Raw genomic sequence first — 26,638 nt, forward strand, 5'->3', positions numbered from 1 at the left:
GGCACAAGCGGCCAGAACTCAAACAGACTTCCGCAGAATTTCTCCAGGAAACCGTCGTGTGGGGCGGAGACGGGCGCTCAGTACAGTGGCTGCTTTCTAATCTGCTGTCATGTTTGAGACCCTGGCCTTTCCTTCCCGGAAATGAGCCTTCGTCCCTGCAAGGTGGCGCCAGAGGCCTGGCCGGAGGCGGAAGCGCCGGCAGAGCAGGAGCCCCCAGTGGAGGAGCTGGAGCCCCCAGCGGAGGAGCTGGAGCCCAGGTCGGAGGCGAGGCGGAAACCCGAGGCAGGGCCGGGCTCAGGGCCACTCCCGGCCTCTAAGCATGAGTCAGAGCAGTTCTTCGGTGGAAGACAGGAACCCGAGATGACCTGGGCTTCGGGGCAGTTGCCAGAGCCCGCTGGGGCGCCCCATTCACATCCGGTGTCAGTGAGGGGGGATTCCTCGCTGCCCACATCACCGTCGGAAAACCAGGTGTCCGAGAGACCCCGTTGCCACACCGACTGCCTGGAGGCGCCCCTCTCCTGCCTCTTCCGAAGGCTGGGATGCGAAGTGGGCGCGCACCCCTGGATCTTCCTGCTGGTGCCCATGGTGCTGACGGCCGCTCTGGGCACCGCTCCTGGGCACCTGCCCAAGGATGTAGAAGAAAACCTCGAGGAGCAGTACACCCCAATAGGGAACCCAGCCAAGGCCGAGCGGCACTTTGTGCAGGAACGCTTCACCGCCAACGACTCTCACCGCTTCTCCATCTCCAGGAAGAGCACCGAGGTCAATTTCGCTTGTATTCTAGCGGTCTCCAACACCACCTCCCTGCTAGAACCAGCAATCTTATCAGAAGTTAGTAAAGTGGATGACGTGATCCAGGATCTGTATGCGATGGGGGAAAACGGAACCCAGATCCACTACAATCAGGTGTGTGCCAAGCACCAGGGTCTCTGCGTGCCTTCCAACCCACTCCTGTATGCCTGGCAGATGAACAGGGACCTCGACCTGAGAAATGTCACTTTCCCAATCTACAACCACACCGGTCAGCCCACCTACCTGGCTGGCACCATTGGAGGAACCTTCTTAGGCGAGAGGATGGGAATGAACCAGTTACTCCTGGAAGCCAAAGCCGTGAGGCTGCTCTACTACCTGAAAACTGAGGATGGAGAGGACAACGAGCGTGGTAAGAAATGGCTGACCCATTTCCTGAACCAATCTAGCAACATTGAAAAGAGTCTGGCCTCGAAAAGGATCCAGGTATCTGGTGGCTGAGTTTTATAGGGAGACCAGGAGAAGGTGGGAGGGGTAAGAACACGTTTTCCAAGTAGTAGCACTCCTGGATTATTTGTTGGAGTCCTTGACTTGCAGCTGGGAGTGCTCTACTCTGTTTGGCACTTAATCCAACTTCCTTAATCTCACACACCAAAGGATGCCACACAGCATAAATCCTTAATAATATTCTGGTGGAAAACACAAATCCTACATCCTTAAGGTAGGTCTGCTCAGTGCAGACATTGATCATCAGGTTTTCCAGTCAAATTACTTTAAAATCCTTACTCTTAAAGTCTTTGCTATTTGGGGGAACCCTCTGAAATGTGTTTGGGGTTCATTGGAATAAAAGTAACAAACTTTTAAGAAGTTCCATGGTATTATTGAAAAGAGAATTAGCTCACCGTTTACCAAGTAAGTTATATAGCCTAGTGCCAGGCACATGGTAGCTATTCTGTAACTAATAGTTGTGAATAAACCTGGTCAAAGTGAGACAACTATTGGAAAAATACCAGATCCTTCTGAAATATCGATGAAATTAAAATAGTAAAAGACAACGACCTACTAAAATTTTAGAAAAAGTCACAATTTCTGTAATTATGAATGGCTTCACAATCTTAGGTAGATCTCAGATTTTGTGTATTCAGGTTTAAACCTTGGGTTTCTGAAAGAAACTATGGAAAGCATGCCACAGATTTGTGGGAAGAAGCACACCTATGTTAATCTTCTTTATTCTAAAATCACGATTCACATATTTTGATCTTTTACTAAATCTTAACATGTTTCAATCAGTAAGCTATAGTGTTTCAATAGGGTTTGTAACTCACACAAATATTGGAATGAAAAGTTATTTACTTGACTAAATTTTTGTGGCAGGTGGTCTACTTTACATCAATTTCTAGACAACTGGAACTTGAAGCAACTTTGATGACAGTGATCCCTCTGTTTCACTTGGCATACCTTCTAATCATATTATTTGCAATCCTATCATGCTACAGGTAAAATGGTTTCATTGTTTCTTAACTCTTTTTAACAGATATTTTTGGGTGGCAAAATATATATAGTTGATATAAAATATGCCATTCTAATCATTTTTAACTGTATATTTCAGTGGCATTAATTACATTCACACTGTTGTGCAACCATCACAACTATCTGTTTTTTTTTTTCATATTTATGTTCCTACGTTTATTTATTTTTGATAGAGAGAGATAGAGCACAAGTGGGGGAGGGGCAGAGAGAGAAGGAGACAGAATTGGAAGCAGGCTCCAGGCTCTGAGCTGTCAGCACATAGCCTGCCGTGGGGCTCGAACCCACAAACCGGGAGATCATGACCTGAGCCGGTCGGACGCTTAATGAGCCACCCAGGCGCCCCACAACTGTCTGTTTCTAAATCTTCCATCCCCCCAAACAGAAACTGTATAACCCTTAGGCAGTAACACTCCATGGCCTCCCCCCAGTCCCAGCTAACCTTCATCTACTTTCTATCTCTATGAATTTGCTTATTCTAGAGATTTCATGTAAGTGGAATCACACAATATTTGTACTTTTGTGACTGGCTTATTTCACTTGGCATAATGTTTTCAAGGTTCCTCTATATCCTAGCACGTATCAAAACTTCATTCATTTTTATGACTGGTATTTCACCGTACACATACAGCACTGTTTATTTATACACTTAACTGTTGATGGGCACTTGGAATGTTTCCACTTTTTGGCTTTTGTGAATAATGCTGCAACGAACATTGATGTACAAATATTTTCTTGAGCTCCTGGTTTTCAATTATTTTCAGTATATACCTGGGAATGGAATTGGTGGGTGGAGTGATAATTCTATGTTCAGTTCTTTGAAGAATGGCCAAATCCTACCAGCAATGTATAAAGGTTCCAATTTCTCCACATCCTCACCAACACTTGTTTTTTGTTTTATTGATTATTAGTCAACTTAATAGTGACAAAGTGTGGTTTGATTTACATTTCCCTAATTACTAATGATCTTAAGTATCTTTTCATGTGTTTATTAGCCATACGTACATCTTTGGAGAAATGTCTATGCAAGTCCTTTGCCCATTTTTTAATGTGGTTGTCTTTTTGTTTTTGAGTCCTATTGTTGGTGAGTACTTTGTATATTTGGTTTTAAGTTTATTTATTTTTTTTATTTCGAGAGAGAAGAAGTATGAATGGGGGAGGGTCATAAAGAGAGGAGAGAGAGAATCCCAATCAGGCTCCACACTGCCAGCACAGAGCATGATGCGGGGCGTGAACCCAGAAACCATGAGATCATGACCTGAGCTGAAGTCGGATACTCAACTGACTGAACCACCCAGACACCTCAGTATTTTGTATGTTTTAAATATTAAACCTTTATCAGATATAGGATTTATAAATATTTTCTTCCACTCTGTGTATTGTCTCTTCACTTTCTTGATAATGTCTTTAATGCACAAGAGTTTTTAATTTTGATGAAATCCACTTTATCTTATTTTTTTCTTTTGCTACTTATATCTAAGAATCCATTGACAGGTTCAATGTCATGCACATTTGCCCTGTGTTTCCTTCTAAGAGTTTTATGGTTTTAGCCCTCATATTTAGGTTGTTGATCAATTTTTAGTTCACTTTTGTATATGTAGTGTGAGTAGGGGTTTAACTTCATTCTTGTGCATGGAAATCCATGTGGAAATCCATGTTTCCATGTTGATTGCTGGAAATCCAGTTTTCCAAGTCCCATGTGATGAACAGACTATTCTTTCCCAGTTGATTGGACTTGGCATCCTTGTAAACAATCAATTGGTTGTAGATGTATGGGTTTATTTCTGGACTCTAAATTATATGCCATGAGCCTACATGTCTGTTGATGTGCCAGGACCACACTGTTTTGATTCCTGTAGCTTTGTTATGAGTTTTGAAATCTGGAAATCTCAGCCCTCCAATTTTTATCGTCTTTTTCATGATTATTTTGGATATCTAGGACCCTTGCAATTCCATATGAATTTGAGGGTTGACTTTTCTATTTCTGGGGTGGGGGGAAGGTCATTGAAATTTTGATAAAGATTGTGTTGAGTCTGTAGGTTGTTTTAAGTGAGATTAACATTTTAACAATACTGTCTTCCTCCCCGTGAACTAAGGTTGCATTTCCATTAACTTAGGTCTTCTTTAGTTTCTTTCACTAGATGTTTGTAGCTTTCTGTCTTTCACCTTTATTTCTAAATTTATTTCTAAATATTTTATTCTTTTAGACACTAAATGGAATTGCTTTTTTCATTTCATTTTTGGATTGTTCATTGCACGTATATAGAAACACAACTGGTATTTGTGTGTTGATCTTGTATCCTGCAGCTTTGCTCAATTGGTTTATTAACTCTATTAGTTTTATTGTGGTTTCTTGGGAATTTTCATACATAGAATCATGTAATCTGTGAAAAGGGATAGTTATACTTCTTCATTTCCAATTTAGATTCTTTTTATTTCCATTTCTTATTTAATTCCTCTGGGTAGCACTTCCACTTCAATGTCAAGTGTCATTGGTGAAAGTGGGCATCTTTATCTTGTTCCTGATTTTGAAGGGAAATCTTTCAGCTTTCACTTTGGATTATATTGTTAGATATTCAGTTCTTATAATGGTCCCTATCATTTTGAGGAAGTTCCTTTCTATCCTTGTTTTTGAGGGTGTTTTTTTTAATCATAATTGGGTGTTGGATTTTGTCAAATGCCTTTTTTGCATCTATTGAGATGATCATGTAGATTTTATCCTTTGTTCTATTAGTGTGATCTGTTACTTGATTGATTTTTCCCATGTTGAACCACTCTTGCATTCCTGGGATAAATCCTAGTTGGTAATGATGTATAATCTTTTTAACGTGCTATTGAATTGGGTTTGCAGAATATTACTAAGGACATTTGAATCTACATTCATAAGATATTGATCTATAGTTTTCTTCTTGTAACCTTTGTCTGGGATTGGTATCAGTGTAATGTTGGTCTCATAGAATGAGTTAGAAGGTGTTTCTTCCTTTTCAACTTTTTGGAAGGACTTGAGAAGGATTGGTGTTACTTCTTCTTTACATGTTTAGTAAAATTTACCAGTGAAGCCATCTGGTCTTGGACTTTTCTTTTTGGGTGGTTTTTGATTACTGATTCAGTCTTTTTAATTATTCAATGTCTGTTGAGGTTTTCTATTTCATCTTGAGTCAGTTTAGGTCATTTATGTGTTTCTAGAAATTTGTGCATTTCATATACTTTGTTGGCATAAGTTGTTTATAGTATTCTTTATTTTTTAAATGTTTATTTATTTTTGAGAGAGAGTGCACGAGAGGGAGAGAGGTGGCGGGGGGTGGGGGCAGAGGATCCAAAGTGGGCTCTGCACTGACAGCAGTGAGCCCCATGCAGGGCTCAAAACCATCAATTGTGAGATCATGACCTGAGACAAAGTCGGAGCTCAACCAACTGAGCCACCCAGACAACCCTATAGTGTTCTGTTATACTCCTTCATATTTCTCTAAGGTTAGTAGTACTGTCTTCAAGTTCATATCTGATTTAGTTATTTCTGTCTTCTTTTTTCTTTGTCACTCTAGATAAGAGTTGATCAATTTGTTGATCTTTTTAAATAATCAGTTTCTGGCTTTGTTGGTTCTCTCCATTGTTTTTATAGTCTCAATTGCATATATCTCTATTCTAATCTTTTCATTTCCTTCCTTGTTACCTTTGGGTTTTGTTTTGTTTTATTTTGTTTCTATTTCTGCAATATGTCTAGTACCGTAAGGTGATTGAAGACCTTTTTTTTCTTTTTTAACGTAGTATAAATTTACCTATGAGCACTGGCGTTGCTATATCCTGTAAGTTATGTTTTGCTGTGTCTTTATTTTCATTTGTTGCTAACTATTTTCTCATTTCCTTGTGATTTATTCTTTGACCCATTGGTTATTTGATAGTGAGTTGCTTAATTTCCATACATTTTGAATTATCCAGTTTTCCCTCTATTATTCATTTGTAGCTCTATTCCATTGTTGGTTAAAAAGATACATTGGGTGGGGTGCCTGGGTGGCGCAGTCGGTTAAGCGTCCGACTTCAGCCAGGTCACGATCTCGCGGTCCGTGAGTTCGAGCCCCGCGTCAGGCTCTGGGCTGATGGCTCAGAGCCTGGAGCCTGTTTCGCATTCTGTGTCTCCCTCTCTCTCTGCCCCTCCCCCGTTCATGCTCTGTCTCTCTCTGTCCCCAAAATAAATAAACGTTGAAAAAAAAATTAAAAAAAAAGATACATTGGGTAATTTCAATATTTTTACATTTTCAGACTTGTTTTGTGACCTAACATATAATCTATTCCAGAGAATGTTTCATGTTCACTTGAGAATAATGTATATTCTTCTATCATTGGGTTGAGTGTTGTATATATCTCTGTAAGGTCTAATTTATTTAGTGTTGTCCATTTCTTCTGTTTCCTTATAGATTATTGGCCTAGATGTTTTATACATTATTGAAAGTGGCATATTGAATTCTCCATCTATTTCTGTCTACAAGTCTGTTAATATTTGTTTCATTTTTGGGTCTCTATTGGCAGTGCATGTATGGTTGTAGATGAATCTTCTTGATGAATTGTTCTTTTCATCAATATAAAATGCCCTTTGTCTCTTTTAACAGTTTTTAAAATAAAATCTATTTTGTCTTATAGAAGTATATTCAATCCTGCCCTCCTTTGGTTATATTTATATGGAATATCTTTCTCCATCCTTTAGCTTTCAATCTATTTATGTCTTTGGATCTACAATGAGTCTCTTGTAGACAGCATATAGTTGAATCATGTTATTTTATCCCTTCTGTCAATTTCTACCCTTTTATTCAAGAGTTTAATCCATTTACATTTAAAATAACTGCTGACAAGGAAGGACTTCTGCTATTTTGCTATTTGTATTCTGTGTATCATACAGTTTTTTTTGTCCCTCACTTCATCCATTATCCCTTTTTCTATGTTTAGTTTCTATTTTTCTGATGAGTTGTTTGATTCTCTTCTCATTTCCTTTTGCCATGATTTTGTGAGATTTTCTTTATGGTTACCATGGAGATTCATATAATTCTAAGTTTAAAACAATCTACATTAAACTGATACCAACTTAACTTCAAAAACACACAAATCTGCTGCTTCTATACACCTCTGTCCCCCACTCTTTATGTTGTTGTTGTCACAAAATATGTCTTCATACACTCTATGCCCAATAACAGAGTTATAATTATTTTTATGTTCTAAATTCTGTAGGTAATAAAATGTAGGATTATAAACCAAAAATATAATAATACTTGCTGTTATATTTGACCAAGACCTAGGTTTCCTCATATGACTTAGCATTACTTTTTATTATTCTTTCTATTCAGCCTGAAGGATTCCTTTTACCATCTCATATAGGGCAGGTCTAATTAACAAGCCCGCTTAGCTCTTGTTTATCTGGAATGTCTTAATTTCTCCTTCATTTTTGAAGGACAGTTTTGATGAGTACAGAATTTTAGTTGATGTTCTTTTTTTTAAGCACTATAAATATCCCATTGTCTCCTTGCCTCCATGGTTTCTAATAAGCAATCAGCTTTTACATTTATTAAGCGTCCCTTATATTTGGTGAGTTGCTCCTCTCTCAGTGCTTCCAAGACTCTCTTTGCCTTTGGCTTTCAATGATTTGATTATCATGTTCTCAGTCTGGGTCTTTTTGAGTTCATCCTATTTGAACTTCATTAAGCTTCTTGGATTTGTAGCTTCATATCTTCTACCAAATTTGGGAAGTTTTCAGCCATTATTTCTTTAAATATTCTTCCTGCCTCCTTTTCTCTCTCTCCTGGAACTCCCATAATGTGTATGTTGATCTACTGGCTGGTAGAACCACAGATCTCTGAGGTTCTTCTCACTTTTCTTCATCCTTTTTTCTTTATGTCTCTTAGACTCCATACATTTCAATTGTCCTATTTTCAGTTCACTGATTCTTCTGCCTATTAGACCTGCTGTTGAATGCGTCTAGTGTTTTTGGGTTTGTGTTCTGTCATTTCAGTTATTGTATTTTTCAGTTCCAGAATTTCTGTTTGGTTCCTTTAAAAAATTTCTACCTCTTTATATTATTATTTGGCTCATACATTGTTTTTCTTATTTCCTTGTCAGAGCTCTTCTTTAGCTCTGTAAGCATATTTAGAAAAGTGTTTATAGTCTTTGTCTAGTAAGTCCTAGCTCTGTCTTTCCTCAAGGATGATTTCTATTTATTTTGTTTCACACATATTTTGAACCACACTCTCCTCTATCTTTATATACCTTGTGATTTGTTATTGGTGGTGGTGGTGGTTGCGTAGAAAACTGGACATTTGGCTAACTGGAAATCAGATTCCACCTTCCCCAGGGTTTTCTGTTGTTTTCCTACATGTTTATTTAAGATTAGTGGTCCATTTTCTTTGTGATTTTCTGAAACTATTATCGAAAGACTGTAATTATTGTTTTTTGTGTTCACTGAAGTTTCTGTACCTTAGCTAGTGTTTTGACATAGATTTCCTTGGATTCCAGGAGCTCTCCCAGTGTTTGCAAAATGGTTCTGTGCCTGGAACCTCCAACACTTACCAAGGCTTACACTGTACCTAGGGATCAGCTCTAGGTGAAAGCTTAGGGTCTTCTTAGGTCTTTTCTGAACATACATCTTGCCCTGGGTAATTTTCTAAATTCCCCAGTATAACTGAGTGCTTTTTAATCTCCTAAATTCCCAGAGAAATGCTCCTCATCTTTTTCCATAGGCAGTCTTTTGTATCTTTGAGGTATAATCTTTTGCTCTATGCACATGAGGTTTGTTCATTCAACCTGTGGTGTTTCCAGCTTTCTCAACCTGAGTTTTGAGTTAGACAAAACAGAGGAGTGCCTTGCATCAGTCCTTCAGGTAGCCCCCAAATAGGTTAGAACAGACATATAAAATATTTTAGGAAGAATCTCTGCTCTGCTTCCTCCAAAAACAGGGAAATGGCTCCATCATGGTAACATGAGCTGTTACCACTTTAAGATCCCTGCTGTCTGAGGGACAGTTTGGGACTGGGGCCACTTTAACACATCTGCCACATTATGATCACTGCCACTTTAAGACTACTATCACACTGGAGAGGGAGACAGGGCATGTAAAATCACTATAAAACATTCCTACTATTTTAAAGTACTCCCCTGATTTTCTTTCATTTAGCACTTGCTTAGTTGCTGTAAGCTTTTGACTGCTTTCCAGAGTTCACAGAATTCTGAAAATATATGCCCGTTTTTCTATATTTCTTTGTCGGGATGAGACTTGGGAAATTCCTACGCCATGTTTTGCTTATATCCAGCACTAAACTCTTATTTTTTAAACTTTCTTTTCTCCCCAACCCCCATTAGCAATAGTGTGCAATCAGATGGAATAGTAAAAACAAATAAAGAAATTATGGCCAGTTTTGTTTGATTTGGCATATGACTTTTACTTTACATATTGTGCCAATTGTGATTAATTGTTCCATTTGGAAGCAGATATGCTGATAGAATTAAACAAGTCCTTATTTCTGTATAAATTTGAACGAGTACTTTTAACTATATAAAAAATCAATCTCTAATTTAATTGACTTGGGTGGTCCCATTGTTCGGATGTGGGGTTTACCTTGTTAAGCACTTAAAAATTGTTATCTAGGCATTAGGGTTAGTTTGAGCTCTTGTAATCAGAAAGCTAAAATATTGAAAATATCAGCAAACACCAGTATTTAGTTGTAGAAGTAACCCCGTAGAATATATTAATTGAGTGATTCTCACAGCAGAGTTCCAGAGAGGACTCTACACCTACTTATTCTGAAGCCACCTATTGAATCAAGTCTCTGGTGTTTCAGTCTGAAAATATATATTTCAAAAATGTCTTTAATTGATTCTCCTGTATAGGTAGGTTTGGGAACAGATGATATAATTCAACTCTCTAGATTTTCAGGTAGAGAAACATAAGGCCCCAGTAGGTAGAGGGAGTTAACCATGATGGGTATCTCGTTAGAGTTAATAAACTACCTCGCAACTTTGTTATTTTGGAAAGAAAGACCACATTCCCTAGAAAACAAACAAAATAAAAAAACTAAGAAGGAAGGGTGAGAGGGAGGGAGGGAGAAAATAGGGGAGGAAGGATGGGAAGGAAAAAAGACCAAATTCAGTCTTGTTAAAGTCATTAGAGTATAAAAATAATGTTAACCTAGTGTGGAATCTCCAAGGTACCAACAATTGGCTTGACAAAACTTTCCTACTAGGTAGTTGGTTCTGAAGATACACATTTATATCAATTCTTGCTTATTTTTACTAATAATTATGGACAGTAGTACAGAAGATCTTCTACTGAAGGCAATTAGAAAATGATTTTTTTAATATTTATTTAATTTGAAAGAGAGAGCATGGTTGAGTGAGCAGAGGAGAGGCAGAGAGAGAGGGAGAGAAAGAATCCCAAGCAGGCTCTGCGCTGTCAGAGCAGAGCCCGACACAGGGCTTGAACTCACAAACGAGGAGATCATGACCTGAGCCAAAACCAAGAGTTGGATGCTTAACCGACTGAGCCAGCCAGACACCCCTAGAAAATGATTTATATTTATTTGTCTTTGAAGACTTTATGTTTATGTAACCAGCATATGAAACATATAGGACTCATGAGGTATAAACATAATGCAACTTTATTTTTGTCTCCCTTTGTTCCCTTTAAGTTTTGTGGGTAAGAGCAAGATCTTCCTCTGCCCCATGAAAACTCAGACAGGCTATGTGACTTTTGTGGTCATTAGCAGGTAGGACAAAATCCTCCAGTCAGAGTTAAAATGTCCATGTCCATGTCCATGTAATAAACAAAATTGGTAACTTGATTTAAAGTTAAGGTGCCCTCCAGCACCATTTGCTAGAGCATGCTGCATGGGATAGCCCTTAATGGGGAGAAAGGAGCTTACCAGTTCTCTTCTTCTTTTTTTTTTTTCCTGGATATAATTTATTGTCAAGTTAGCTAACATACAGTGGACACAGTGTGCTCTTGGTTTCAGGGTAGATTCCCGTGATTCTTCGCTGACATATAACACCCAGTGCTCATCCCAACAAGTGCCCTCCTCAATGCCCATTGCCAATTTTCCCCTCACCTCACCCCCCCCAAATCAAGCCTCAGTTCTATGTATTTAAGAGTCTCTTATGGTTTGCCTCCTTCTCTGTTTGAAATGATTTTTTACCCTTCCCTTCCCTCATGGACTTCTGTTAAGTTTCTCAGATTCGACATATGAGTGAAAACATATGATATCTGTCTTTCTCTGACTGACTTATTTCACTTAGCATAATACCCTCCACTTCTGTCCACGTTGTTGCAAATGGCAAGATTTCATTCTTTCTCATTGCCAAGTAGTATTCCATTGTATATATAAACCACATATTCTTTTTTAAATTTTTTAAACTTAATTTATTTTTTAAAATTTACATCCAAGTTAGTTAGCATATAGTGCAACAATGATTTCAGAAGTAGATTCTTTAATGCCCTTACCCATTTAGCCCATCCCCCCTCCCACAACTCCTCCTACAACAGTAACCCTGTTTGTTCTCCATATTTAAGAGTCTCTTGTGTTTTGTCCCTCTCCCTGTTTTTGTATTATTTTTGCTTCCCTTCCCTTATGTTCATCTGTTTTGTATATTAAAGTCCTCATATGAGTGAAGTCACATATTTGTCTTTCTCTGACTAATTTTGCTTAGCATAATACCCTCTAGTTCCATCCACGTAGTTGCAAATGGCAAGATTTCATTCTTCCTCATTTCCAAGTAGTGTTCCATTGTATATATAAACCACATCTTCTTTTTTTTTGTAATTTTTTAACGTTTATTTATTTAATTTTGAGACAGAGAGAGACAGAGCATGAACGGGGGAGGAGCAGAGAGAGGGAGACACAGAATCTGAAACAGGCTCCAGGCTCTGAGCTGTCAGCACAGAGCCCAATGCGGGGCTCGAACTCACGGACTGAGAGATCAGGACCTGAGCCGAAGTCGGCCGCTTAACCGACTGAGCCACCCAGGAGCCCCATAAACCACATCTTCTTTATCCATTCATCAGTTGATGGACATTTGAGCTCTTTCTGTATTTTGGCTATTGTTGATAGCACTGCTATAAACATTGGGGTTCATGTGCCCCCATGAATCAGCACTCCTGTATCCTTTGGATACATTGTTTTCCAGAGCAGCGGCACCAATTGTGCATTCCCACCCACAGTGCAAGAGGGTTTGCATTCCCACCACAGTGCAAGAGGGTTCCCATTTCTCCACATCCTTGCCAATATCTGTTGTTTCCTGAGTTGTTAATTTTAGCCACTCTGGTGTGAGGTGGTATCTTACTGTGGTTTTGATTTGTATTTCCCTGATGATGAGTGACGTTGAGTATCTTTTCATGTGTCTGTTGGCCATCTGGATGCCTTCTTTGGTCTAATCGTGTCTTCTGGCTATTTCTTCACTGGATTATTTCAGGTGTTGAGTTTGGTAAGTTCTTTATAGATTTTGGACTGTAAGCCTTTATGTTATATGTCATTTGCAAATATCTTCCGCCATTCTGTTGGTTCGCCAGCCCTCTTCTATCCCTTCTCTTCCTGCTTCCCATCTTGCTAAGTTAGTTGGAGCATGTCCGAGGAGAAAAAGAAAGGGAGGAGGGAAATCCTTAAGGCACAGCTGCTGCCACGATGCTTCAATACATGCCTTCTCTAGGCTTTAAAATAAAACCAATTCTCCTTTGAGTGTGTTTGTAAATTCCTAGGACATCTCCCACTCCTACCTCTCTGTTATCACTGAGAATCTCTTATCTCTGGTCTGGAAAACAGCCTCCTAGACAGTCCCTAAGTCATTGCCCATCCTGCCTGACTCATTTACACTTACATATGAAGGTTATCCTTGCACATATGCATTTACCTCACACAGAACCCTTATTTGCACCTATTTTAGGGTTCCGTATTTATTGTCTGATTGTGAAGTCATACGAACAAACTTTTTCAAGTATATGCTCCAGCCTGAACCTCATTCTACAGCAAGTAGTGGTATATTGATCTTCTTGTCTCCTTCAAAATTGTCTCACATTTTGGACATGACAACATTTACACCAAATATTAGATCCGTTTCTGAAACAAGCTGGAAAATCTTTCCCTTCTCAAATACACTGTAAACTGTTGTTTACTTATGAGAAACATCATTACCTTTGAAGGAAGATGTGGATCTCTTAGCAAACATATAGATTGTTGTCTAAGAATAATAAGTTCTAATTTAGCCCTTCCCTGTCAGGTAAATAAAAAATTCAGAAGGTTGGCCATCTTGCTGCCTGCACTGGAGTGATCTGGGGAAGGTTTTAGACATAAAGATTCTGCAGCTTCCCTACCAACCTACTGAATCAGGATCTGCATAGCCAGGTTCCAGGAGATCTAAAGTTCTAAGACTTCCCTAGGTCATTCTGATAAACTGCTTAAAACAAAATCCTTCTCAGGGGTGCCTGGGTGGCTCTGTCAGCTAAGTGTCTTGACTCTAGGCTTCGGCTCAGGTCATGATCTCGTGGTTCATGGGTTTGAGCCCCACTTCGTGTTCTGCGTTGACAGTGTGGAGCCTGCTTGCCATTCTCTCTCTCTGTCTCTCTCTGTCAGCCTCTCTCTCTCAAGAGAAATGAACTTAAAAAAAAAGAAAAAACTTTCTTGGAGACCGGAATATCTGCAAGTGTATTCCCCAAACTCCTACAGCGTTCCATCTTAAAATCTTTCCGTCCATTGTCTATTGCACATTAAAGTAAAGATCATTTAGACAAAGTCAACTCAGCACGTAGTCAAAATAAAGTCACTATAGGCAATAATATACTTCACTCCCTCCCTTACATCATCTGAAAATTTTATACCAAAAAATCCAGAAACTTGAAAGATATGTCATATGTAACTCATTCATCTTTCTGATTTCAAAGTTCCTCTTTGTTACTTTCTTATTTCAAACTGCTCTAAACCAACATTGTTGTTTTAAGAAAGTATTCATTATAATCAAATTTTATTCTAACAAGGAATTTTACTTTTGCTCTGGAATTTTGCACATGTGGTTTGGGGCCCTGAGTTTAACTCATAGCACTGGTGTGTTGAAAAAAAAAAATAAATAAAACCACGGTGTAGAAATTTCTTTGCAGAATAAGAAAGTTTAGCTATTTTACTGTTGTCTTGCCTAAGGGTCATGGTCATGTTGCCGTATTAGATTCAGTGCTTCTATTTCCATAGTTGACTCTCCTAGTCTTCAATCCAAATTTAGTTTCTCTCTCCTCCTAAAAATATCTAGAGACAAGTATCAGTCATTTGTTTTGAAGCAGTTAACAAAAAAGCAAAATATAAAACCAGAGGTGGTTGTCAATATTTTCTTTCTTTTTTTTATATTTCTTTTTTTTTAATATATGAAATTTATTGTCAAATTGGTTTCCATACAACACCCAGTGCTCATCCCAAAAGGTGCCCTCCTCAATACCCATCACCCACCCTCCCCTCCCTCCCACCCCCCATCAACCCTCATTTTGTTCTCAGTTTTTAACAGTCTCTTATGATTTGGCTCTCTCCCACTCTAACCTCTTTTTTTTTTTTTTCCTTCCCCTCCCCCATGGGTTTCTGTTAAGTTTCTCAGGATCCACATAAGAGTGAAACCATATGGTATCTGTCTTTCTCTGTATGGCTTATTTCACTTAGCATCACACTCTCCAGTTCCATCCATGTTGCTACAAAAGGCCATATTTCATTTTTTCTCATTGCCACATAGTATTCCATTGTGTATATAAACCACAATTTCTTTATCCATTCATCAGTTGATGGACATTTAGGCTCTTCCCATAATTTGGCTATTGTTGAGAGTGCTGCTATAAACATTGGGGTACAAGTGCCCCTATGCATCAGTACTCCTGTATCCCTTGGGTAAATTCCTAGCAGTGCTATTGCTGGGTCATAGGGTAGGTCTATTTTTAATTTTCTGAGGAACCTCCACACTGCTTTCCAGAGCGGCTGCACCAATTTGCATTCCCACCAACAGTGCAAGAGGGTTCCCATTTCTCCACATCCTGTCCAGCATCTATAGTCTCCTGATTTGTTCATTTTGGCCACTCTGACTGGCGTGAGGTGATATCTGAGTGTGGTTTTGATTTGTATTTCCCTGATAAGGAGCGACGTTGAACATCTTTTCATGTGCCTGTTGGCCATCCGGATGTCTTCTTGAGAGAAGTGTCTATTCATGTTTTCTGCCCATTTCTTCCCTGGGTTATTTGTTTTTCGGGTGTGGAGTTTGGTGAGCTCTTTATAGATTTTGGATACTAGCCCTTTGTCCGATATGTCATTTGCAAATATCTTTTCCCATTCCGTTGGTTGCCTTTTCGTTTTGTTGGTTGTTTCCTTTGCTGTGCAGAAGCTTTTTATCTTCATAAGGTCCAGTAATTCATTTTTGCTTTTAATTCCCTTGCCTTTGGGGATGTGTCGAGTAAGAGATTGCTACGGCTGAGGTCAGAGAGGTCTTTTCCTGCTTTCTCCTCTAGGGTTTTAATGGTTTCCTGTCTCGCATTCAGGTCCTTTATCCATTTTGAGTTTATTTTTGTGAATGGTGTGAGAAAGTGGTCTAGTTTCAACCTTCTGCATGTTGCTGTCCAGTTCTCCCAGCACCATTTGTTACAGACACTGTCTTTTTTCCATTGGATGTTCTTTCCTGCTTTGTCAAAGATTAGTTGGCCATACGTTTGTGGGTCTAGTTCTGGGGTTTCTATTCTATTCCATTGGTCTATGTGTCTGTTTTTGTGCCAATACCACGCTGTCTTGATGATGACAGCTTTGTAGTAGAGGCTAAAGTCTGGGATTGTGATGCCCCCTGCTTTGGTCTTCTTCTTCAAAATTACTTTGGCTCTTTGGGGCCTTTTGTGTTTCCATATGAATTTTAGAATTGCTTGTTCTAGCTTCGAGAAGAATGCTGGTGCAATTTTGATTGGGATTGCATTGAATGTGTAGATAGCTTTGGGTAGTATTGACATTTTGACAATATTTATTCTTCCAATCCATAAGCAGGGAATGTCTTTCCATTTCTTTAAATCTTCTTCAATTACCTTCATAAGCTTTCTATAGTTTTCAGCATACAGATCTTTTACATCTTTGGTTAGATTTATTCCTAGGTATTTTATGCTTCTTGGTGCAATTGTGAATGGGATCAGTTTCTTTATTTGTCTTTCTGTTGCTTCATTGTTAGTGTATAAGAATGCAACTGATTTCTGTACGTTGATTTTGTATCCTGCGACTTTGCTGAATTCATGTATCAGTTCTAGCAGACTTTTGGTGGAGTCTATCGGATTTTCCATGTATAATATCATGTCATCTGCAAAAAGCGAAAGCTTGACTTCATCTTTGCCAATTTTGATGCCTTTGATTTCCTTTTGTTGTCTGATTGCTGATGCTAGAACTTCCAGCACTATGTTAAACAACAGCGGTGAGAGTGGGCATCCCTGTCGTGTTCCTGATCTCAGGGAAAAAGCTCTCAGTTTTTCCCCGTTGAGGATGATGTTAGCTGTGGGCTTTTCATAAATGGATTTTATGATCTTTAAGTATGTTCCTTCTATCCCGACTTTCTCAAGGGTTTTTATTAAGAAAGGGTGCTGGATTTTGTCAAAGGCCTTTTTCTGCATCTATTGACAGGATCATATGGTTCTTCTCTCTCTCTTTTTTTTTTTTTTTTTTTTTTGTTAATGTGATGTATCACATTGATTGATTTGCCAATGTTGAACCAGCCCTGCATCCGAGGAATGAATCCCACTTGATCATGGTGAATAATTCTTTTTATATGCCGTTGAATTCGATTTGCTAGTATCTTATTGAGAATTTTTGCATCCATATTCATCAGGGATATTGGCCTGGAGTTCTCTTTTTTTACTGGGTCTCTGTCTGGTTTAGGAATCAAAGTAATACTGGCTTCATAGAATGAGTCTGGAAGTTTTCCTTCCCTTTCTATTTCTTGGAATAGCTTGAGAAGGATAGGTATTATCTCTGCTTTAAACGTCTGGTAGAACTCCCCTGGGAAGCCATCTGGTCCTGGACTCTTATATGTTGGGAGATTTTTGATAACCGATTCAATTTCTTCGCTGGTTATGGGTCTGTTCAAGCTTTCTATTTCCTCCTGATTGAGTTTTGGAAGAGTGTGGGTGTTTAGGAATTTGTCCATTTCTTTCTGGTTGTCCAATTTGTTGGCATATAATTTTTCATAGTATTCCCTGATAATTGTTTGTATCTCTGAGGGATTGGTTGTAATAATCCCATTTTCATTCATGATTTTATCTATTTGGGTCATCTCCCTTTTCTTTTTGAGAAGCCTGGCTAGAGGTTTGTCAATTTTGTTCATTTTTTCAAAAAACCAACTCTTGGTTTCGTTGATCTGCTCTACAGTTTTTTTAGATTCTATATTGTTTATTTCTGCTCTGATCTTTATTATTTCTCTTCTTCTGCTGGGTTTAGGCTGCCTTTGCTGTTCTGCTTCTATTTCCTTTAGGTGTGCTGTTAGATTTTGTATTTGGGATTTTTCTTGTTTTTTGAGATAGGCCTGGATTGCAATGTATTTTCCTCTCAGGACTGCCTTCGCTGCGTCCCAAAGCGTTTGGATTGTTGTATTTTCATTTTCGTTTGTTTCCATATATTTTTAAATTTCTTCTCTAATTGCCTGGTTGACCCACTCATTCGTTAGTAGGGTGTTCTTTAACCTCCATGCGTTTGGAGGTTTTCCAGACTTTTTCCTGTGGTTGATTTCAAGCTTCATAGCATTGTGGTCTGAAAGTATGCATGGTATAATTTCAATTCTTGTAAACTTATGAAGGGCTGTTTTGTGACCCAGTATATGATCTATCTTGGAGAATGTTCCATGTGCACTCGAGAAGAAAGTATATTCTGTTGCTTTGGGATGCAGAGTTCTAAATGTATCTGTCAAGTCCATCTGATCCAATGTCTCATTCAGGGCCCTTGTTTCTTTATTGACTGTGTGTCTAGATGATCTATCCATTTCTGTAAGTGGGATGTTAAAGTCCCCTGCAATTACCACATTCTTATCAATAAGGTTGCTTATGTTTATGAGTAGTTGTTTTATATATTTGGGGGCTCCGGTATTCGGCGCATAGACATTTATAATTGTTAGCTCTTCCTGATGGATAGACCCTGTAACTATTATATAATGTCCTTCTTCATCTCGTGTTACAGCCTTTAATTTAAAGTCTAGTTTGTCTGATATAAGTATGGCTACTCCAGCTTTCTTTAGGCTTCCAGTAGCATGATAAATAGTTCTCCATCCCCTCACTCTCAATCTAAAGGTGTCCTCAGGTCTAAAATGAGTCTCTTGTAGACAGCAAATAGATGGGTCTTGTTTTTTTATCCATTCTGATACCCTATGTCTTTTGGTTGGCGCATTTAATCCATTTACATTCAGTGTTATTATAGAAAGATATGGGTTTAGAGTCATTGTGATGTGTGTATGTTTTATGCTTGTAGTGATGTCTCTGGTACTTTGTCTCACAGGGTCCCCCTTAGGATCTCTTGTAGGGCTGGTTTAGTGGTGACAAATTCCTTCAGTTTTTGTTTGTTTGGGAAGACCTTTATCTCTCCTTCTATTCTAAATGACAGACTTGCTGGATAAAGGATTCTCGGCTGCATATTTTTTCTGTTTAGCACACTGAAGATATCGTGCCAATTCTTTCTGGCCTGCCGAGTTTCAAAAGAGAGATCAGTCACGAGTCTTATTGGTCTCCCTTTATATGTGAGGGCACGTTTATCCCTTGCTGCTTTCAGAAGTTTCTCTTTATCCTTGTATTTTGCCAGTTTCACTATGATATGTCGTGCAGAAGATCGATTCAAGTTCCGTCTGAAGGGAGTTCTCTGTGCCTCTTGGATTTCAATGCCTTTTTCCTTCCCCAGTTCAGGGAAGTTCTCAGCTATAATTTCTTCAAGTACCCCTTCAGCACCTTTCCCTCTCTCTTCCTCGTCTGGGATACCAATTATGCATATATTATTTCTTTTTAGTGTATCACTTAGTTCTCTGATTTTCCCCTCATACTCCTGGATTTTTTTTATCTCTCTTTCTCTCAGCTTCCTCTTTTTCCATAACTTCATCTTCTAGTTCACCTATTCTCTCCTCTGCCTCTTCAATCCGAGCTGTCGTGGTTTCCATTTTGTTTTGCATTTCATTTAAAGCGCTTTTCAGCTCCTCGTGACTGTTCCTTAGTCCCTTGATCTCTGTAGCAAGAGATTCTCTGCTGTCCTCTATACTGTTTTCAAGCCCAGCAATTAATTTTATGACTATTATTCTAAATTCACTTTCTGTTATATTATTTAAATCCTTTTTGATCAGCTCATTAGCTGTTGTTATTTCCTGGAGATTCTTCTGAGGGGAATTCTTCCGTTTGGTCATTTTGGATAGTCCCTGGAGTGGTGAGGACCTGCAGGGCACTTCCCCTGTGCTGTGGTGTATAACTGGCATTGGTGGGTGGGGCCGCAGTCGGACCTGATGTCTGCCCCCCAGCCCACCGCTGGGGCCACTGACAGACTGGTGTGTGCCTTCTCTTCCCCTCTCCTAGGGGCGGGATTCACTGTGGGGTGGCGTGGCCCGTCTGGGCTACTTGCACACTGCCAGGCTTGTGATGCTGGGGATCTGGCGTATTAGCTGGGGTGGGTAGGCAAGGTGCACGGGGGCAGGAGGGGCAGGCTTAGCTTGCTTCTCCTTAGGTGATCCACTTCAGGAGGGGCCCTTTGGCAGCGGGAGGGAGTCAGATCCGCTGCCGGAGGTTTGGCTCCGCAGAAGAACAGAGTTGGGTGTTTGCGTGGAGCGAGCAAGTTCCCTGGCAGGAACCGGTTCCCTTTGGGGTTTTGGCTGGGGGATGGGCGAGGGAGATGGCGCTGGCGAGCTCCTTTGTTCCCCACCAAGCTGAGCTCTGTCGTCCGGGGGCTCAGCAGCTCTCCCTCCCTTTGTCCTCCAGCCTTCCCGCTTTCTGAGCAGAGCTGTTAACTTATGACCTCCCAGATGCTAAGTCGCGCTTGCTGTGGGAACACAGTCCGTCAGGCCCCTCCGCTTTTGCCAGCCAGACTCGGGGGCTCTGCTTGGCCGGCGAGCTGCCCCTCCGCCCGGCTCCCTCCCACCAGTCCGTGGAGTGCGCACCGCCTCGCCGCCCTTCCTACCCTCTTCCGTGGGCCTCTCGTCTGCGCTTGGCTCCAGAGACTCCGTTCTGCTAATCCTCTGGCAGTTTTCTGGGTTATTTAGGCAGGTGTAGGTGGAATCAAAGTGATCAGCAGGTCGCGAGGTTAGCCCAGCATCCTCCTATGCCGCCATCTTCCCTCTCTTCCGGTTGCCAATATTTTCAAATGTAATATTGTGGTTATTGGGTAGGTAAAGTGCTGAATCCATACTTTAAAATGCTGCCTATATATTCCCATTTTTGTTGGTCCAGCAAAGAAAAAGGCACAGGCTGTGTTATTAAAAATGGACTAGAGGGGCGCCTGGGTGGCTCAGATGGTTAAGTGTCTGACTTTGGCTCAGGTCATGATCTCATTGTTTGTGGGTTCATGCCCCACATCAGGCTCTGCACTGGTAGTGTGGAGCCTGCTTGGTAGTCTCTCTCTCTCTCTCTCTCTCTCTGCCTCTCCCCCACTTGTGCTCTCTCTCAAAAATAAATAAGTAAACTTAACATTTTTAAACATTTATTTATTTTTGAGAGAGAGAGAGAGAGAGAGAGAGAGAGAGAGAGAGAGAATGAACAGGGGAGGGGCAGAGAGAGGGGAGACAAGTCCAAAGCAGGATCCCAGCTCCAAACCATCAGCACAGAGCTGAACATGGGGCTCAAACCCACAAACCATGAGATCATGACCCGAGCCAAAGTCAGTTGTTTGACTGAGCCACCCAGGCGCCCCATAAGTAAACTTTTTTTTTTAACGGACTACATTTCTAATTCTTTTGTAATTAGTAGCAACTTTCCTAGAGCCCTCTTCACCAGTAGACAAGAATCCTGAAAACGTTTTAGGAGGAGACTTTCATACATTTTGTTAATCACAATACATATTGAACTGGTTTTGAAATACAAGAGCTGTTTAGAATTGCATCTATGGCTACTTGGAGTCAAGGGTGGGTGAAAAGAGCACTGGATATGGATACTTTCTCTGCTAGAGCTTGCCCTCCCTTTGCTGTTGTATTCCATTGACACCCTTTGAAGATCAGGGTGTAATTAACCATCTGAAGTATTTGGTATATCTTTATGGCTCTGAACTGGTGGTGAGTGAATTTGTATTTGCCCAGCTGCAGAAGAATTGCTCAGGAAGTTTGGTAAAAGTACTGATTCACAGCTTTTCTCTTCCCTCCGCCCTTTTTCCCACTTGGTCTGGGACAGTGCCTGGGAATTAAAGGTCTTCAGCAGACAGGTATGGGAATTATTGCCCAAGAGCTTTCTGAACAGATGTCCAAGTAGAGAATGTTATAAACTGATGGAATTTCAGTGTGGAAGCTACCACCACAAATTCCATGATTTTTCCCTCCAAATGTACAGGTGTGACTGTGTACAAAACAAAATGTGGGCTGCAACCTTGGGAGTGATTTCTGCTGCCTTGGCAGTGGTGAGAGGCTTTGGCCTGATGTTGTACATTGGGGTGCCATTTGTGATCATAGTTGCAAATTCACCATTTCTTATTCTAGGTGAGTAAAACCAAATGTGAAGCTACACATTGTGTATGTGGGGGTATGGGGTAGATAAGGGAAGGAATTTATGTTAGATTAAGCAAAATAATTATATTCAGGTGGCTCCACAGATCCAAAATGAGGTGACAGGAGAGAAGAAAATCAAATTGAAGTGTGTGTGTTTAGAGGCAGAAAAATCTAGTACCCCAAATGGGAAAACACAGACAAGAGACATGAACAGGCAGTTCACACATACACACACACACACACACACACACACACATCCCTCACTGGAAGTAGAGGGAAAAACTAATTTGACTTCTCAATTAATGAATGGATGCAAATTAAACCAAAAGTGAGATACCTTGTCTTCTTATTAAATTAATAAATATTAGGAAGATTGAAGATATGAGGAAGGTTGTATATAAATGAATACTCATTCTGCTGGGAGAAAATTATAAATTGTTACACACTTTTTTAAATCCAATTTTGCAGCAAATCAAAAGATTTAAACATCAAACAGCAAATATCTTTGGCTTAGCAATTCCATTTTTAGAAATTTGTCTTAACAATTCGACAAGTACTCAAAGAGCAGAACGAGTATGTTCACTTCAGCATTATCCCACTTTTCAGAACGGAAAAGTTTTGAAAACCTAATTCCATATCAACATGGGATTGGTCAACTCAAACACAGCATATTAATACTTTTGAATCATACCCAGTCTTCAAAAGGAGGTAGATATATAATGTTAAATGAAAAATGCTGGTATTGAAACCAGGTGTTTGAAATAGAGAGATACAGTTATATGTGCATATTTGTATAGAGCAAATTCTGGATGGATATACATAAAAATGTAGGGTGGAATTACTGTTGTTTACACTTTTTCTCTGCATTTTCTTGTACTTCCAGAATTTATTTGACAATAAGCATGAAAAACAAAGGTGTTTATATTATATTTTATTTTTTTAATTTAAAGAGATACCAATTATTTATTTTTTGTTAAATATAAATTATTGTCAAATTGGTTTCCATACAACACCCCGTGCTCATTCCAACAGGTGCTCTCCTCAATGCCCATCACCCACTTTCCCCTCTCCCACCCCCCCCCCCATCAACTTTCAGTTTGTTCTCAGTATTTAAGAGTCTCTTATGGTTTGCCTCCCTCCCTCTCTGTAACTTTTTTCCCCTCCCCCCTCCCCCGTGGTCTTCTGTGAAGTTACTCAGGATCCACATGAGTGAAAACATATGGTATCTGTCCTTCTCTGCCTGACTTACTTCACTTCTCATAATACCCTCCAGTTCCATCCACGTTGCTGCAAATGGCCAGATTTCATCTGTTCTCATTGCCAAGTAGTATTCCACTGTATATATAAACCACATCTTCTTTATCCATTCCACATTTTAGAAAGTAAGGAACTTGGAAGGAATAGTATTTGGTTTCCATGGGGAGACAGTGGAAAAGCTGTTTGCTGGATGTCAACTTATTTACTCTAACTCTTCAGGACACACCTACCTAGTACACACCCACGCTTAGCCACTCAGTATTCCCCACAGCCATAAACAATTATAGCTAAAGTCTATATAATTGATTCAATATAAACCAGCACTGAATAGTCCGTGTGTACATAGGAGTGTGTGTGTGTGTGTGTGTGTGTGTGTGTGTGTGTGTGAGATTTAAGCAACTCAAGCAAGAAATGTTCAAGGAAAATTTCTGAATAAGTTTCTATAAATCATAAAACTAGTTTTTTTTTTTTTTTTTAATTTTTTTTTTCCAACGTTTATTTTTGGGACAGAGAGAGACAGAGCATGAACGGGGGAGGGGCAGAGAGAGAGGGAGACACAGAATCGGAAACAGGCTCCAGGCTCTGAGCCATCAGCCCAGAGCCTGACGCGGGGCTCGAACTCAGGGACCGCGAGATCGTGACCTGGCTGAAGTCGGACGCTTAACCGACTGCACCACCCAGGCGCCCCAAAACTAGTTTTTTAATACCTAATACATATCAAGAGTTCATTCTTGGTCCCTAGTACTTCTGATTCTTCCCTTTTGTGCTGCTGAGCCCAAGTGAAATCCTCAAAGCTGGTAAGCCATGGGATGTCAGGATGCAGTTTATGACAGAATGTTTAGACTTGTGTCAATACAGATTCTTCTATCTTCTTGATCATACCTGTAAAACATCAGAGGCAAAGTTGCAATTCCCAGTACCCTCCCATGTAATCCATGCACAAGATCCCCCCAAATTGAAATTAGATCAGCATTTTATTGCAGTTTATTTCCTTATTTATTTTATTGAGTTTGCATCAATATACATGGGAACAAAGGTATACATGAGTGAAAGTAGTGTCAACTCTAGTAGAAATCTTGAGAGAGGTGCAAACATTGCTGGTTAGATGCTAACTGTAGAATAGATAAGTCCAGTTTATATTTTAAGCAACAGAATGTTGGCTTCGTGTGTTTGTGTATTCATTAAGATGGTTTATGAGAGAAAATGGTCTTTCAAGTCATCCAGTAGAATCAAAGATACAATGCTAATCCTGCTTCGACTAACACCTACATGTTTCCTGACTCATCATTGCAACACCCTAAATGAAGAGTAGGAGTAGAGTATCCTGTGCTATGTACAAATAATAAGAGTATGAATAAAGCACAGAGTTATTACAGAGGGGGGGTGGATTCTGTTGTGGATTCAGAAGCAACCAGAGAAAGTGACAGAGAAAGTAGTAGTATCAAAGCACAGATCAGGCAAGATAAATAAGATCTAAGAGATGGAAAAAGAAGATGGTTCGAGTTTATGTGTTTAATTTTTCATAGATATTAATATATATGCACATTGTTTCTTTGTTTTTTTAACAGGTGTTGGGGTTGATGACATGTTTATAATGATTTCTGCCTGGCAGAAGACCAGCCTCATGGATAACATCAAACAGCGGCTGTCCAGTGTCTATTCCAAAGTGGCAGTGTCCATTACAATCACCGCTATCACCAACGTCCTGGCCTTCTATACAGGGATTATGACCTCTTTCAGGTCCGTACAATACTTCTGCATTTATACAGGAACAACCCTGCTCTTTTGTTATTTTTATAACATCACCTGTTTTGGAGCATTTATGGCCCTGGATGGTAAAAGAGAAGGTCTGTCTACGCTGGTTGAAAAAGCCAGAAACTCCTGACCAAAAGTGTTCTTCATTTAAAAAGTCCTGCTGTGTCCCATGTGATTCTCTCCCAGATGAACAAGAAACTGATGTCCATCCAATGAATTTGTTCTTCAGAGACTATTTTGGCCCTTTTCTCACAAGCACTGAGTCCAAGTTTTTTGTAGTGCTTCTATACATTTTGTACATCATTAGTAGTGTATATGGGTGTTTCCAAGTGCAGGAAGGGTTAGACCTTCGAAATTTGGCAAGTGACGATTCCTACATCACACCATTTTTTAATGTAGAAGACGACTATTTTTCAGATTATGGCCCTAGGGTTATGGTTATTGTTACTGAAACTCTTGACTACTGGGATAAAGATGCTAGGCAAAAACTGGAAAAATGTCTGGCAGATTTGGAAAACAGTGACTAAGTAGATAAAAATGTTACAGAGTTTTGGTTACGAGAGTATGTGCAATATATGGAAAATAGCGGGCAAGATGTAAATGATAAGAATACTTTTATAAACAGTTTGCCCAGTTTTTTAACAAATTTTCCACTTTTTATGTATGATATTAATATTTCATCTTCACATGAAATCATTGCTTCCTGGGGCTTCATTCAGACCATAGGCGTTTCTTCTTCAACCAATAAGAAGATGAGGTTATTCCAGTTACGAAGCATAGCCGAAAAGTGTGAAATTCCCCTAATGGTGTACAACCCGGCATTCATATATTTTAATCAGTACGCTGCAATATTAGAAAACACTGTTCGAAATGTCATTGTTGCATCCTCAGCTATGTTCATTGTTTCCTTATTGTTCATTCCTCATCCACTGTGTTCCTTGTGGGTAACTTTTGCTATTGCTTCTGTGATTGTGGGAGTAACAGGGTTCATGGCATTCTGGAATGTCAATCTTGATTCCATATCCATGATTAATCTTGTCATTTGTATAGGGTTTTCTTTCGATTTTTCTGCACACATTTCTTACGCATTTTTTTTTCCAGTTCTAAGCCCTCAGTAAACCAAAAAATAATTGAGGCATTGTATCTGCTAGGCTACCCAGTGTTACAAAGTACAGTTTCAATAGTAATAGGGGTGTGTGTTTTATCTGCAGCTAAAGCATACATCTTCAGGACATTTTTTAAGATTATGTTTCTTGTTATGGTATTTGGGGGTGCTCATGGCCTAATTTTTATTCCAGTATTCTTAACCTTTTTTTGAAGGTTTGTTTGAATATCCACTAACAAATCAAAGACCAATTATAGAATTCCTGCTTGCCACAATCCAATCTGGTAAAAACACACTATTTGAAATAGTCAATAAACTAAAAACAAAGGCATGTTTCCTTGGCTTGGAAATCCCATTTAAAAATGGTACTTAAAACTGAGGGTTGATGGGGGGTGGGAGGGGGGGGAGGGTGGGTGATGGGTATTGAGAAGGGCACCTTTTGGGATGAGCACTGGGTATTGTATGGAAACCAATTTGACAATAAACTCCATATATTGAAAAAAATAAAAATAAATAAATAAAAATGTTACTTAAAATATCCTGAGAAAAATTAGTCTTACATTAAAATATCTTTACTAGGGGCGC

At 39.6% G+C, this 26,638-nt stretch overlaps 2 protein-coding genes across 2 annotated transcripts in view; both read left to right on the plus strand.

Annotated features, from left to right (window-relative positions):
* The window catches only part of LOC123588119 (ankyrin repeat domain-containing protein 26-like), a 289,757-nt gene that overhangs the window by 112,023 nt on the left and 151,096 nt on the right, over nucleotides 1-26,638 (plus strand). The gene's annotated exons all lie outside the window — the stretch shown is intronic.
* Nucleotides 142-26,278, plus strand: LOC123588121 (patched domain-containing protein 3-like). Its single transcript, XM_045458431.1, is given in 6 exon segments — nucleotides 142-1,236; nucleotides 2,125-2,246; nucleotides 21,782-21,927; nucleotides 24,762-25,038; nucleotides 25,040-26,036; nucleotides 26,039-26,278. Coding segments are annotated over 6 exon segments (2,877 nt in total).

Source organism: Leopardus geoffroyi, chromosome D3, assembly GCF_018350155.1.
Source record: "Leopardus geoffroyi isolate Oge1 chromosome D3, O.geoffroyi_Oge1_pat1.0, whole genome shotgun sequence".
Taxonomy (NCBI): Eukaryota; Metazoa; Chordata; class Mammalia; order Carnivora; family Felidae; genus Leopardus; species Leopardus geoffroyi.